This window comes from Ascaphus truei, chromosome 19, assembly GCF_040206685.1.
Source record: "Ascaphus truei isolate aAscTru1 chromosome 19, aAscTru1.hap1, whole genome shotgun sequence".
In the NCBI taxonomy this organism is placed as follows: Eukaryota; Metazoa; Chordata; class Amphibia; order Anura; family Ascaphidae; genus Ascaphus; species Ascaphus truei.
Genome location: NC_134501.1, coordinates 31,558,313 through 31,572,757, shown reverse-complemented (window position 1 = coordinate 31,572,757; position 14,445 = coordinate 31,558,313). Strand labels below are relative to the sequence as shown.

At 44.5% G+C, this 14,445-nt stretch overlaps 1 protein-coding gene across 1 annotated transcript; it reads left to right on the top strand.

Moving 5' to 3' along the window:
* Positions 1-9,775: 9,775 nt before the first annotated feature.
* Positions 9,776-13,773, top strand: LOC142470195 (taste receptor type 2 member 9-like). Its single transcript, XM_075577171.1, has 2 exons — positions 9,776-9,789; positions 12,585-13,773. Exons 1-2 carry the CDS (start codon positions 9,776-9,778, stop codon positions 13,771-13,773), a joined length of 1,203 nt encoding a protein of 400 aa, XP_075433286.1.
* The last annotated feature ends 672 nt before the right edge of the window (positions 13,774-14,445 follow it).

Genomic DNA, 14,445 nt, shown 5'->3' with positions numbered 1-14,445 from the left:
TTTTCGTTCTCTGTATTCATTCTTTATTATTTTTGTCTGCAGACACACAATCTTTTGAAAAATTTTGGTTTCCCATTATTCCCCTGTTACAATAATCAAATTTAATTGATAATGTACAATTCGGTGTTACAATAAACAAATTTAATTGATAATGTACAATTCTCCTGATATAATAATCAAATTTAATTGATAATGCACAATTTAGCGTTACAATAATCAAATTTAATTCACAATGTACAATTCTCCTGATACAATAATCAGAGCAAGCGGATTATGTACAACTCTTTTGGCATGTTATTATACTGAATAGTGTAAATATGCAATTAAGGACCTGTCATGAGACTGTTCCCCAATCATATTTTCTCACCATAACTATACCAAAGAAAAAACTTTAATTACTTCAGGGGGTCCAACCCAGTCCTGATAAACCTTATACTTTTATAACATGGATACAGAGAGATACAGATAAGACCTTCTAAACAGATATCCATGAATAAACTCACTTGGTATGTTAATGACAAGACAGAGCAAATATACAATAAGGGACCCGTCCTGCTCAGACAACAAAAAATATTTATCACAACCCAGGACGGTCTAAAGACAATCCCTTAAGCCTACAAACACTCCCTCCTATCACCAAAAACACCAAAGCTTTTAACGGGACTCTCACTTTAGCCCCTAACAACTCTTAACAACTCTTACACTTTAAAATGAATACAGGAACAGAGAATAATAAACTGACTTGATACAGGTTTTCCGTCACACAGAGAAGACACCCTTTAAGGGCCAGCTCTATACACATCACTAAAACTATTTGATTAGGAATGTTTGTAATAGGCAGCCATTACCTTGATTTATATGAGCGCTCCGGTTTGAGTGACCGAGAAGTTGCCTGTCCAGGTGCTCTGCATCCGAGATATTGGAAACCATCCTCTGCTACCATCTGTGAAAGCTGAAAAAATGTTACAAAAAACATTTTAGTTATCAAATGAGTTTATTCAGAGTGCACACAGCGGAGACAGCTTCAAAACAAAAAGCTCTCTCTCAGATAATACGGTATGAGATACATTTATACCCTAACAACTTAAGCTCCACCCCTTTATGGGGGGACTTGCGCGTCACTAAATATTACATCATTTTGTAATACATAACAATACTAAAACTTATGTAAGTTTGTAATACATAACAAGTGATGTAAGCGTGCATCAACTAAAATGACAATCTTGTAATACATAACAAAAATGAAATGATACATACATTCTTTAAGGGGTTGAATGTGAGAAATGATTTCTATCTCTGAGTCCACCAGACACTCGAATGCTGAGAAGTCGGTTCTAATTCTGATCTCCCTTCTCAAGACTTTACCTGGCACTTAAATGTAAGAAGTCTTCTCTAATTCTAATCTCACTCCTCAAGGCTGTATGCCCCCTCCCTCCTTCTGCAGCTGGGCTGGCCAGAGCTGGTATTTGTAAAACACTGAGAGCGAAAAATCTTTTAACCCACTATAACTTTCACGCAGCTTTCATACAGACTGAAGACAAAATGGATGACACAAACACAGCACATTACAACATAAATGACAGACAAGGACTTGAACAATAACAAGATGGCTGACAAAAATAGTCAGACAAAATGGCTGCTTTGACCCTAATGCTGTTTACGTCAGACCCCCTAATGTCTCAACTTCGTCAAAAGGGACTGCCAATCAGAGTACCAGACTGACTTGGAACTTGGTCCGGTGAAGCAGAGGTGAGCTTTTCAAAAGTCCTTTGCTCGGAATAGCAAAACACTTGGCATTGTGGTGCCGGAGAAACCTAGCCAAGCTGAGGGCAAGTTGTAGAGATTCGGCCAAGTTCTACAAAATCATTCTATTCTATTCTATTGCTGATCGATCGATCGATTGCTGAGCAATTAGCAATCGGATGTAAGAGACCTTACTGGATTGTTCTGTGTGCGACCCGTTACCTCTGCGGACACTACAACACCGCTGGCGAGGAAAAAAGCCTGGACTGTTTGGAACTTGCTTTGCTGACCTTTGTTATATCCTTCAGTCTGTTGTCTTGTGCAGTAGAGTTTTTACACTCTCAAATGCGATCATTCCTGCTTCACTTAACGCCTACCGGCGTTTCCCCGTGAGCGACTACAGGGAGACTTTGGCGACCCTGCTTCTTGTAAGTAGGGTTCTGATTTTACCATCTCCGGATCAACAGCTTTCTTTCAATGTACTGCGGTCCCTTGTTTAATGACATAGGGCCCTATTCACAAAGCTGTGATAAGTTGTTTAAAGAGCGCTTTTAAGTGCTCTTAGAACGTGATGTTCCGCCGAACGGGATTCACAGAGCCGCGCAAACAGGCACTTTGCGCTCTAAAACTGACTTTTTTCAGGAAATTTTTCAAAGTCCAACTTTGCTCGTACGACGAGCTGTTTGCGCTTAATCCTACCCTTCCCCAGGATTCACTAAGCTACGCAAATTTATCGTACGCGAAAGTTGCGCTGAACAAAGCTCACCAGCTAAAAGCAGGTGATAAAAAATGTGGACTTTGAAAAATTTATTTGTTTACATTTTTGTATGCGCAACACCCATACAACAGGCCGACGGATGTCCCCGGCTGACCCCATGGGGGTCCGGGGGTCCCACGGGTGTCCCTGGCTCACCAAGCGGGGGTACCCGCGGGTCTGCGGTACCAATGTTGTGCCTTCAAAAAAATAAACAATATTTCTAACTAAATACACCCCCCTCCCTCCACCTCCTAGCACATACAATACCGTACAGTAACAGTACAGGGACACTGAATGGGTGTATTGTATGTTATATTTTTTATGGAAATGCACTGTTTTTTATGCTCTTTTATTGCCCCTGTATGTAATGTGTATATATATGGATAGACATACAGGGATAATAAATGATTGATTTGCGAGTGTTTATGTTTTTTTCGTGTATTTCAAATGTATTTAGCTGCTTGATTTCTACATTGTTGTGTGTGTAATTTAATTTTTATTTAGTTACAGGTAATTTTTAATGGCCTTTGCAGTAGTATATTTCAGGGGCTTGCTTTTTAATAATGGCTTATTTCTGGTAGTTAGATTTGTATGATGGTGGTTACATTGAAGTAGAATTTTTTTCTCAATGGTTTGGATTTAGGAATTGAATAGTGAATTGTATAATTGATTTGGATTACATAGTTACATAGTAGATGAGGTTGAAAAAAGACATACGTCCATCAAGTTCAACCTATGCTAAAATTAGACAACAGATACTTTATTCTATATCTATACTTACTTATTGATCCAGAGGAAGGCAAACAAAAAACCCCATTAAGGGGAAAAATTAATTCCTTCCTGACTCCAAGAATTGGCAATCGGATTAATCCCTGGATCAACATCCTTCCCATGTATACTTATTTGGTATATCCCTGTATACCTTTCCCATCTAAAAATATGTCCAACCTTTTTTTGAACAAATCTATTGTATCTGACATCATAGTCTCCATGGGTAATGAATTCCACATTTTAACTGCCCTTACTGTAAAGAACCCTTTCCTTTGTTGCTGGTGAAATTTCCTTTCCTCCAACCTTAAGGGATGGCCCCGAGTCCTTTGTACTGCCCGTAGGATTGTATTGTAATTGATTTAGGAAATTGATTAATTGATTGATGGTAAATGTATTTATGTTTACTTGCTTAGTTTCTATTTGATTTTGTGGATGGCATTGTATGTTGTTGTTCATAGTGTATTTTATTTTTAAATTGATTTTGCAAAGTGTTACATGGTGCACAGATTAATTGCATCATGTACACACTCAAATGCAATTGTTTGACATTTGATATATATGTGTCTAGCTGCTGGTATGTTGGGAGAGGAGATATCATTTAGTTTTATAAGTGCTGCTGGATTCATTTTAAGATGCAATGTGCTGCTGGTTTAATTTTATTATGTGATGATTATGAGATTCAAATTTTATGTTTCTATTTATACATGTTTATGTAATCCTTAACCATTTATTTGTATCTTGGTATATAAATATATATAGGTGTATATAACGCACTGTACAAATGAATGGGGGCAGGGTGGGTTAACCCCTTAATTACTGTTGCAGTTATTATCCGCTAGGGTGATTAAAGGGTTAATTGGCATTTGAAAATATTTGCTATGTTTTTTTGCCAACGGTGGCCATTTGATGCCCGGATGCCCACCATTGCCACGGGGTAAGTAGAACTCCATTTATTTATGCTGATTTATATGTTTAATAATGGGCAAATAATCTATTATCCATATCTGGATAATAGTTATTTTGCCTATTACTGTACCGTATGTGTGGGGGGGAGGGGGTGTATTTATTTATTTAAATGTATAGGACAGGTTTATTTTTTTTACATATGGGGTTGGCTCCTTAGGTCTGCGGGGACCTCTGGAGACCACCTGAGGTCCCCTCGGATGCCCACGGGTACCAGGCTGCGGACTCACGGGGGACACATGCAGGGAAGAACCGGTGGACCCACATCTGGGGGCACCGCAGACCCGTAGGGACCACCCGAGGGCCCCAAGACCTCCGTGGGAACCACTCGAGGCCCCTCAGACACCTATGGGTCTGACCCGGGGCCCCCCAGACACCCGCGGGCCTACCCGTGGAGACCCCATTGTGGCCCACGGTCACCCACGGTGACCACCTTGTGGACCACGCCGCCTGGCGGGGACCACCCGTAGGCCTCCTGACCCTGTTTGAAACATTTTGCTGGGCCACTGTGAGGTCTACGGAAACCCGTCAGGCCCACCGGGGACTCCCGTGGGCCTGGGGTATTAACCCTGTATGTAAAATAATAAATCATGTATTTATGGGGTGGGCACAGGGGGTGGGTTATGTATTTAATAAATAGAATGATGTTTATTTTGGGGCAGTGTATTGTTTTTATTGTGGGTACTGGGGGTGGGGTAAGGGGGTATTGGCCCCAAGAGTATGTGGGTAGGCCTTCCGGCTGGGTAATTGGTGAGGGTGGTTAGGCCTCACGGGGTTGGGGGGGTAGTGGGGGAGGGTATGCAGGCCTGCTGAGTGGTGGGTGAGGGTGGGTTAACCCCTTAATGACTGTAGCGGTTAATAACCGCTATGGTGATTAAGGGGTTAGGGGACATTACATTGGCTATTTTTATTCTTGTGTAAGTTTTGCAGCACCGAAGGGACATGGGCAGGATGAAGATGAAGATGAGGATGGCCGTCATCGTGGGTGCCTGGAAAAGGTAAGTGTAATATGTATTTACTGTATTTATGGTGATTTATATGTATTTTAAATGGGCAAATGCATTATTATCCATATTTGGAAAATAGTAATTTTGCCCATTACTGTATTGTATGTGTTAGGGGGCGGGGGGGATGTGTGTTGTATATTGCTATGTTTATTGGGGGCAATTGTCCCCAATAAACATGCTATTGTGCCTTAACCCCTTCATTGCTTTAGCGGATAGCCGCTAAGGTAATGAAGCTGCTTTAATGTATTTTTATTAATAATGTGCAGGAGCAGGGGTTCCCCTGAGCTGAACCGCATTGATTGAGACCCCCTACTTCCCGAGTTACAGGCCCCGGTTTTGGGCATCAGTGCCAGTGTCGCCGCCATCTTTATAGCGTCCACGTCTCGTCTTGGACGCTAAAAAGATGGCGGCGACATTGGCCTCCGATGCCCCATACCGGGGCCTGTAACTCGGGAAGCAGGGGGTCTCTGAGGCAGAAATCAATGCGGTTCAGCTCAGGGGACCCTGTGCTCCCGCACACTATTATTAAAATGTACATTAATGTTGCTTCATTACCATAGCAGATAGCTGCTAAGGTTAGAAATGATTGTTTATTGATATGTGTGTTTTGACAGTAGTGTAGAAGTGCAGGGGGTCTCCAGAGCTGATCCGCATTGGTTTCAGCCTCGGGGACCCCCTAGTTCAGGAGATACAGGCCCCGTTATGGGGTGCCGGTATCCCCTGCAGAATGTAAATGTCCCGGTCACGTGACGCGGAAGCTTGAAAGTGCAGGGGATACCGGCACCCCATAACGGGGCCTGTATCTCCTGAAGTAGGGGGTACACTATTATTAAAATGATTTTATTTTGTGTACGATTGCCTGTAACAGCCTTCCATGTAGATGCATAATCTCCATGCAAATGTTACAGGCGGCTTATTTTTCTATCAGCTATCGTACGTGAAGTTTTATTGCGCTAGCTTCGGGAAAAACCTTGCACGTACGATAAGCCAGTTTTTGGCACGTCCGATAGAAAATGAGCTGAAGGGCTAAGTGAATCGCGCCTCCGGCTTCACTTTTTATCGGACGTGCTTTTTTTTCCCCAGCCTAGCGCAAAAGCTCGGAGCTTAGTGCATAGGCCCCAAAGTTCATTATGTTTTAATAAATTATTTTAGTCTGTTACTTTCAAATTTGTATGTAGTGTCTTTAGCATAGGCTGACATCACCCAGCAGTTATATGCTATGATCTGTTTTTTGTTTGTTTTTTTCTCGTTACATGACCTGAAAGCACTTGTGCGAATTCTTGAGGATCACAGGACTCATCTTATTGGACAATATTTGGCGCAAGGTTTATTTTAAAAATTAAAATACAATACAACCATTCAGTGTCCCTTTATGTATGTATATCCATAGGGAGATACATAAATACAGGGCCAATAAATGGACATTAAAAAATCACATTCTAAACAAATTCAAAAACCTGTAAAAGAAAAAAATATATATATTTTTTTTTTACTTACCATTAGATGGACCACTCACCGAATCCCGGGGAACCGCATGCTCTCGAACCAATCCACAAACAGGAACCAGGTAACCATAAAATAAAAAACATAACAATCCAAGTGTTTGTCTTCTTTCTTCTATTTGTAATCCATACCGTCAGTCTTGGGGTCTTATGGGTCTTCTTTACCTTCTCCGGGGTCTTCTTTATATTATACCCACTGTACTGTATGCTTTTGGGGGAGGGGTATTTATTTATTTAAATGTATATGACAGGTTTATTTTTTTTACATACAAGGTTGGTTCCTTAGGTCTGCGGGGACCTCTTGAGACCACCTGAGGGCCCATGGACTCCCACGGATACCAGGCAGCGGACCCACGGGGGACACCTGTGGGAAAGAACCGGAGGCCTCACAGGTGCTCGATGGTCTGAAATTCCAGAGCGTATCTTGCAACTGAACTATGACCCTGAGAAATGTGAAATAAAGAGGAGGCAGCAGTAATCTTACGGCCAGGGGTATCAAAGACTTAAATTCTTTCTTGAAATGTGGAAAGTCTTTAACAAGCTCCAGTCTCTCCTCCCAGATGGGTGATGCCCAGGCCAATGCGTCTCCGGTTAGCAAAGCAATAATATATGCCACCTTAGATCTATCAAAAGAAAAGCGGGAAGGGGTTAACTTGAACTGTATGTTACATTGGTTGAGGAAACTTCGACATCCCTGGGGGTCTCCCACATAATGATTGGGAGAGGGTAGACGTGGCTCGAGGGAGAGAGAAGCTTCAGGGGAAGAAACAGACAAGGTAGCAGGTCTTAGAATTCTGGTCCGTGATTTGTTAAGGGAAACCATGGCAAATTTTGAGTAAGAGAAGCAATCTGGTTATCCAGATATTGGAAATGCTCAAAGATAGAAGACAGTGCTTGACCCACCTCAGGGGGTCCATGTTTGTTGGGCTGAGCAGACTGTAACACTTGCGCTGCCCACGAGCAAGACAGGACCCCGGCACTGATGTGGGGAAGTAGTAAACCACGCACCCAAAGCAGCGGAAGAGTGCCTGGCAGGCGGATTATCAATGTAGCCGGGTCTAGATTGGAGAGAGTGGGTTAACAGATACTTGCCAGGATCTTGGGTTGGAGAAGTCAGAGTAGTAAAGTCCGTTATCTGTGGTCTGGAGTTGGAGAGATTAGAATTGTAGTGATCTGTATAGCCATGGTCTGGGGTTGAGCTCAAGGCTACAACCAGTTATGCTCAGCAAAGCAGGAGTGAATGAGCAAGGCATTTAAAGGATACAAGATCCAATGAGACAGCAGGCGGAACGGAGACACGGATAAGCTAGGAGACAAGTGGGCTTGTAGAAAACTTTCCATGCAGCGGGGGAGCGGTGCACGTCATCACGTGTGCGCGGCACGCGTGAGATAAGTGTGGCGCGTCTGAGGGGGCCGAGCTAAGCTCCATGGCACAGTAGAAGAGCTGCGCGTTCACGCGTGTTCTGTAAACAGAGCGGGGGTGAGCGCACACACTGGTGCCAGATCGGAGGAGGTCTGCGGCAATGCAGGTAAGGAGGGAACACGTCACAAAGGACGTGTTCCTCGATTCCTTACACCAGGGGTGAGCAAACTTTTTATGCCGAGCCCCCCTTTTTATCCATGAAATTTTCGCCCCCCCCGCGTGATGAAATCAAAATCACATGAAAAAAAAAACCTTTATTAAACAATATACAATGTAAATACAAATATGTCTAAATACTTATATATTTCTTATGTATATAGTTCGTGCTTGCAAAATTAGGCTGTGTCCACTCTGCCTCTGAGAGCAGGGAGATCCCCAACTCTCCAAGCTTGAGCACAGGGTGTCCTGCATAATTTTGCAAGCACGAGAGGGGAAGTGTTTTCACTTTTTTTAATTCTTTTAAAATTATTTCTGTACATTCCTAGTGTGACTGAGATAGGGGCCGCCTACCCTTTCACTTACAGAGGATCGCAGCGAAGCAGGTTGCCAGCGGAGGAGAGCAGGAACACAGTGCAATTGCAGGGCAGACACCGGAAGGATGGGTGTTTGACATCACAGTGCTCGAGCGTGCTCCTCCCCCGTACCTCCAAAGCCCATGCACGTGTGCGCACACACACCATCACGTGGCCGCCCGCGCACATCTTTGGCTGCCCGCCCGCGCACATTTTCTTAGCTCCCCACGCACAGCTTTTTCGCCCTCCTGCGCACAGCGTCTGCGGGAGGCGCACCCAGGTTTTGCCACACATGCCCACCCTAAAAAATTTGCGCCCCCTCGAGGGGGTGCCCCCCGACTGTGTGCACCACTGCATTCAATCACAACACCCACACACCCACACAAATCACAAACACACAACACACATTCATTCACAACCAACACACACACAACACTCAATCACAACACACACACTCAATCACAACACATACAGACAACCAACAGACACAACACACACATAGACACACAACACATACTCAATCACAACCAACAGAGATATAACACAACACATACTCAATCACAGCCAACACAGACACAACACACTTAATCACAACACCCACACACAATCACAACCACCACAACACACACATACACACTCAATCAATCAATCACAACACAAACACAGAGACACAACACACACTCAATCACAACCAACACAGACACATCACACACACAATCAGAACACCCACAAACACAGCACACACTCAATCACAATCAACACAACACACACACACACACTCTCAATCACAACACACACACTCAACACACAACATACACACTCAATCACAACATACAAACTCAATCACAACACACACACAGACACAACCAACAGGCACAACACACAACACATACTCAATCACAACACACACAGTCACAACACACACACACACACAGCACACAAACAAAACCCAACACAGACACAACACACAATCACAACTAACACAGACAACACACACACACTCAATCACAACACCCACACACAGCACACACAATCACAACCAACACAACACACAGAGACACAACACACACTCAATCACAACACACACTCAATCCTGCATGGAGCAAGTAAGGTAAGTACTGCCCCATGCCTTCATGTCTCCCTTAGCTGCGATTGTTCTGATTGCCCCTGCTCCGATTGCCCCCCCCTGCTCCGTTTGCCCCCCCTGCTCAGTTTGCCCACCCGTGCTCCTATTGCCCCCCCCCCCCCTGCTCTGATTTCCGCCCTTTCTCCGATTGCCCCCCTTGCTCCAATTGGGCCCCCCCGCTCCGATTGCCCACCCTTGCTCTGTTGGCCCCCTTTGCTCCGTTGGCCCCCTGTGTGCCTGTATGTGTGCAAGTGTGTCTGTGTGTGATAGAGTCTGTCTGTGAGAGTGTCTGTGTGTGAGAATGTCTGTATGTGAGAATGTCTGTGTGTGAGAGTGTCAGTGTGTGTGTGAGTATCAGTGTGTGTGTGTGAGTGTGAGTGTCACTGTGTGTGTGCGTGTGTGAGAGTGTCAGTGTGTGAGAGTGTCAGTGTGTGTGTGAGTGTCAGTGTGTCAGTGTGTGAGTGAATATAGACACCAACCCACAGTCAGTCATAGTTACTCACCCAAGAGTAACTCACCCACCCACCTAAGTGTCACCCACGAAGTGTCAGTCAGTCAGCCAGTCACCCACCCACCCAAGTATCAGTCACTCAGTCAGTCAAACCCGTAAGTCACCCACCCAAGAGTCACCCACCCAAGAGTCAGTCAGTCACCCAGCCCTCACACACCCCATGCCCTGTCTCTATCTCTCTGTTTCTGTCTCTGTATCTCTCTCTCTGTCTCTGTCTGTCTCTGTCTGTCCCTGTCTGTCCCTGTCTATCTCTCTCTCACCCACACTCCCTCTGTCTTATCTTAACTGCCGTTTACATACACCAAAATAATCTATACTGCTTTCTTCCAGATCTGACTCTCACGCTTCACACGGCAGACATCGGAATCCCCCCTAACCCAGAAGACAGGTAGGGAACACCTCTCCTCCAATATATAACATTGCGGGGATGAGGGTATCGGGACATTGAGGGACTGCGGATCAGGTAAGATGCCAGGCGGGATTGCTGCTTTAGAAATTGTGAAGCGGGGGCGTCCAGGCACTGGTTAAGGGGTTCAGGAAACTAGTAATTCATATCTAGCTTTTTTCCCCCCGATTAGTGCGTTTATCCGACTTTTTCACACACACACACACACACACGTAACTATGTAACAAGGACTAAACTTTTATGTAATAAATGAATCTTGTTATTAGTTCTTACTAGGAATTTATTCGATTTATTTTTTAAAGGACGGGGCTAGGGGCGGGTCTAGGTGGCGAATAAATTTTTTTTGGTTCGGCAAGTAGATTTTTGGTTGGTTTGTCAAGCACTGCTTATTTGTACTGTAATTTTTATATCTTTATTAAACTGTACTGTTGTGTGTTTGTGTACAGTGTGTATTGTTATGTGTTGTGTCCCTGTGTGTGTTGTGTCACTGACTTAGTTTCCCTCACCAACCCTAACTGAGCATACGTGCTATACCACGGGCCCCTCCATAACCAACACCCCCCCAGATCCCTAACCGAGCAGGCAACCAAACCGCCCCCACCCTCACGTCCTACCTTCCCAGCATTTTACCCTGTCCAACGCAGGCCGTCTGGAGCAGGTTCCTCCTCTGCTGCCGCTCGGTACAGCAGGCTGCAGGCCCCCCACGTGCCTAACTAAGTAGATCATCCAACTCAACCCCCTCTGGGCCCTGCTACTGGCAAACACAGGTACAGGCTGTTGGCCCCCCCACACATGCAATGCCGAGGCATCAGGCCCTGGCCCAACCTTCCCGCTTCTGCTGCCACCCGGTACAGCAGGCTGTAGGCCCCCACGTGCCTTCCCTCACCCCTCCAAATCCTCCCACCCATGCCCTAACAAAGTTGATCATCCAACTCCCCCCCACCCCACCTCCCCCAACCCTGCAACTTCCCTCCCCCCCCACCCCCACCATCCCAAGGCCCATACTGAATCCCCCTAGGCCTTTTGTCACATTGGATGTAGCATTGGGTATCTTTGTCTTTTGTTGAAAATATTAAAATAAACAGTTTGCATTGTAATGTTTTTTCTGTATTGATATTAACAAAAAAACAGTTAAGTAAAAGTTGCCATGGATGAAAGCATCAAACCGCGCTCATGCTTCCTAAGTAAAAGTTGCGCTAAAAAAAAATTGTGGTAGTTGCGCTATGGGTTGGGGGGGGGGCCTGCTCCTTTCATTTGTCCTGGGTCCCAGGATTTCTGTTGGTAGCCCTGGCTATCTACCACCTAGGAGTCTATCTAGTATTGTGTCAAAATCATAGTTGGCTTAGTATTAATGACTCAGCCTGACACTGTCCGAGAATCCTAGGATAGAGTGAGCAGGTGGCCCTGATATAATTCGGTGCATTCCTAGAATGGCAAAGCAACAACTGGGACACCAGGTGAGTGTACTGCTGAGCTCTCTGTCGGAGCTCACAGCTGAGCAGCCCTCTGGCACATGCAGCGTCAGCAATGATAGCTCATATTGGACGCGTGTTTCGCCACCTAGTGGCTCCTTCGGGAGATACCAAGAGTGTAGAATATGAAGGACAAGAGTGATCGACAGCATCAAAAGCAAAAGAGAGATTGAGTAGGATTGGTAGGGAAAAATTGGTAGAGAATATTCCTATGAGAAAAATCATTTTTGAAAAAATGAATTCATGCTGACTTAAATCTTAAATTAAATGATGCTGCTTTTTACCATGGGATCTTCACTGTTACTACCAAACTTAAAATAAAAAAGTTAATTGAACACTTTGCCTTCACTTTTATGTGAAGTTGGAAGCACATTTAAATTTTTGATTTAAGGAGAATTACTGATACAGTCCAACTAAAGGATTGTCATCAGAGATGTGACCGGAGAGCTCTCTTTTACAAGATCGAGAACACAGACAGAAGACACCAGAACATTTGCATGTGCTTTGCACACAAAGTTTATTTTATCCCAGCTCTGCCTCATGGGCCAGTCAGATACAGAGGCATCAGGGGCACTGCTCATACATCAGTAAGGAAGAGCAGTAACAGCACGCAGAAGAGCACTATGCTGCCATGGCATGAAATATTGTTATTAATCATCAGTACAATTGAATGCATAACAGGCTTCATCCTCAGCTCGTGTATCATGGCTGTGAGTTACAGAAACTGGAAAAAAGATATCAGCAGGAATCTGTGTGATCTAATCCTACTTAGTATGGGTCTGTGTAATATAGCCCTGCAGTGTACAATGAATACAGAATTGTCGTTATCCATGATCCGGCCTTACATCCGATTCTACAGAGAGATCAAATCAGCTCTGATTTTTGTTGGGATGTTCCTACTTTACTTAAATTTCTGGCTCACTGCCTGGCTCTGTGTCTACTACTGCATCAAAATTGCTAACTTTATACATCGTCTCTTCTTCCGTGCGAAGCTGTGGATTTCTTCTGTGTTGCAGAAGCTTCTGCTGATGTCAGCACTGGGATCCTTTATTATAAGTGTTCCATCACTGGGGTTTTTTTGTCAAATACATCCCCAGGAAAACAGCACGCACAGTAGCACAGGCAACTGCAGTGAGGACAGTCAAACAGCTGCTTTTTATATCTCTAATATAGTCCTTGCAGCTGTGCTAGGATGCTGTTTGCCCTTTCTGCTATCCCTCATTTCTATTGGGATCACACTGACTTCTCTCTGTGGACATGTCTGGAGGATGAAGCAGAATACATCAGACTTCAGCATTCCCCGGCTGCAGGTTCATTCCAGAGCAGCCAGGACAATGATACTGCTTGTTGTCCTCTCCATGTCTGTCTGCATAGCAAAGCTCTACCGCCTCTTCTCTTCCGATCAAGAAGACACGTTGAAAGATATCTGTTGGTACTTTATCCTGTGCTACCCTACATTACAAGCCTTCCTTCTAATCCAGGGCAACACCAAGTTAAGGACAGTATGTCAGAGAATCCTTTTAACAGGGTGGATTCCCTGTCATATAATCAGGCAGCGAAAACAGACTTTCAGAGCCTGAGAGAGCACTGAGCAGGTTAAAAACAGAGGCCAGTCTTAATTAACTGCTTAGCTGCCTCATTAAAGGCCTTTAAAAACCATGCAGTAGTGCAATACAAATCCAGTCATGCTACAGTGCCAACGTGGCCCGAACCAAATTCCTCATGATCAAAGCAGCCGTTATAAAGATTCTGTCTTTGGCTAGAATGAGACAGAACTGTATGTATGATCACGCCCATAAAGATGCAACTCGGGTTGTCCACTCATCTTTGCAAAGGAGTAAGGCACGAGTCTACAGGTTGGCCAACTACAAAAAATAAAGACTCACACATATGGGTTTGGTGTGAGGAGAACTGCAACAAGATTGATTTACTGAAATTTAAGGATCCTGAACCAGATGCAAATTACCTCACTACTGATAATGTGGTCTTGGCTTATGCGGAGAAGCCTGTGATGGATGAGGAAGCTGTAGGCCACGGTGCCCTGGTACTGAAGGAGCTTCAAGATTGTGCTACTGTACAGTAGTTGAGATACCCCGCTAGACACAACACTTGGGACTTCCTCACATATTAAAGTGGTCAGGCTGGATAAGTTAATGCGTCTTCCCCGATGAGATGCCATGGATTAAAATCAGAGTTGATGAGAACTCCACCAATATTTGGCTTCCCGAGAACAATGATCCTGAGCCAGACAC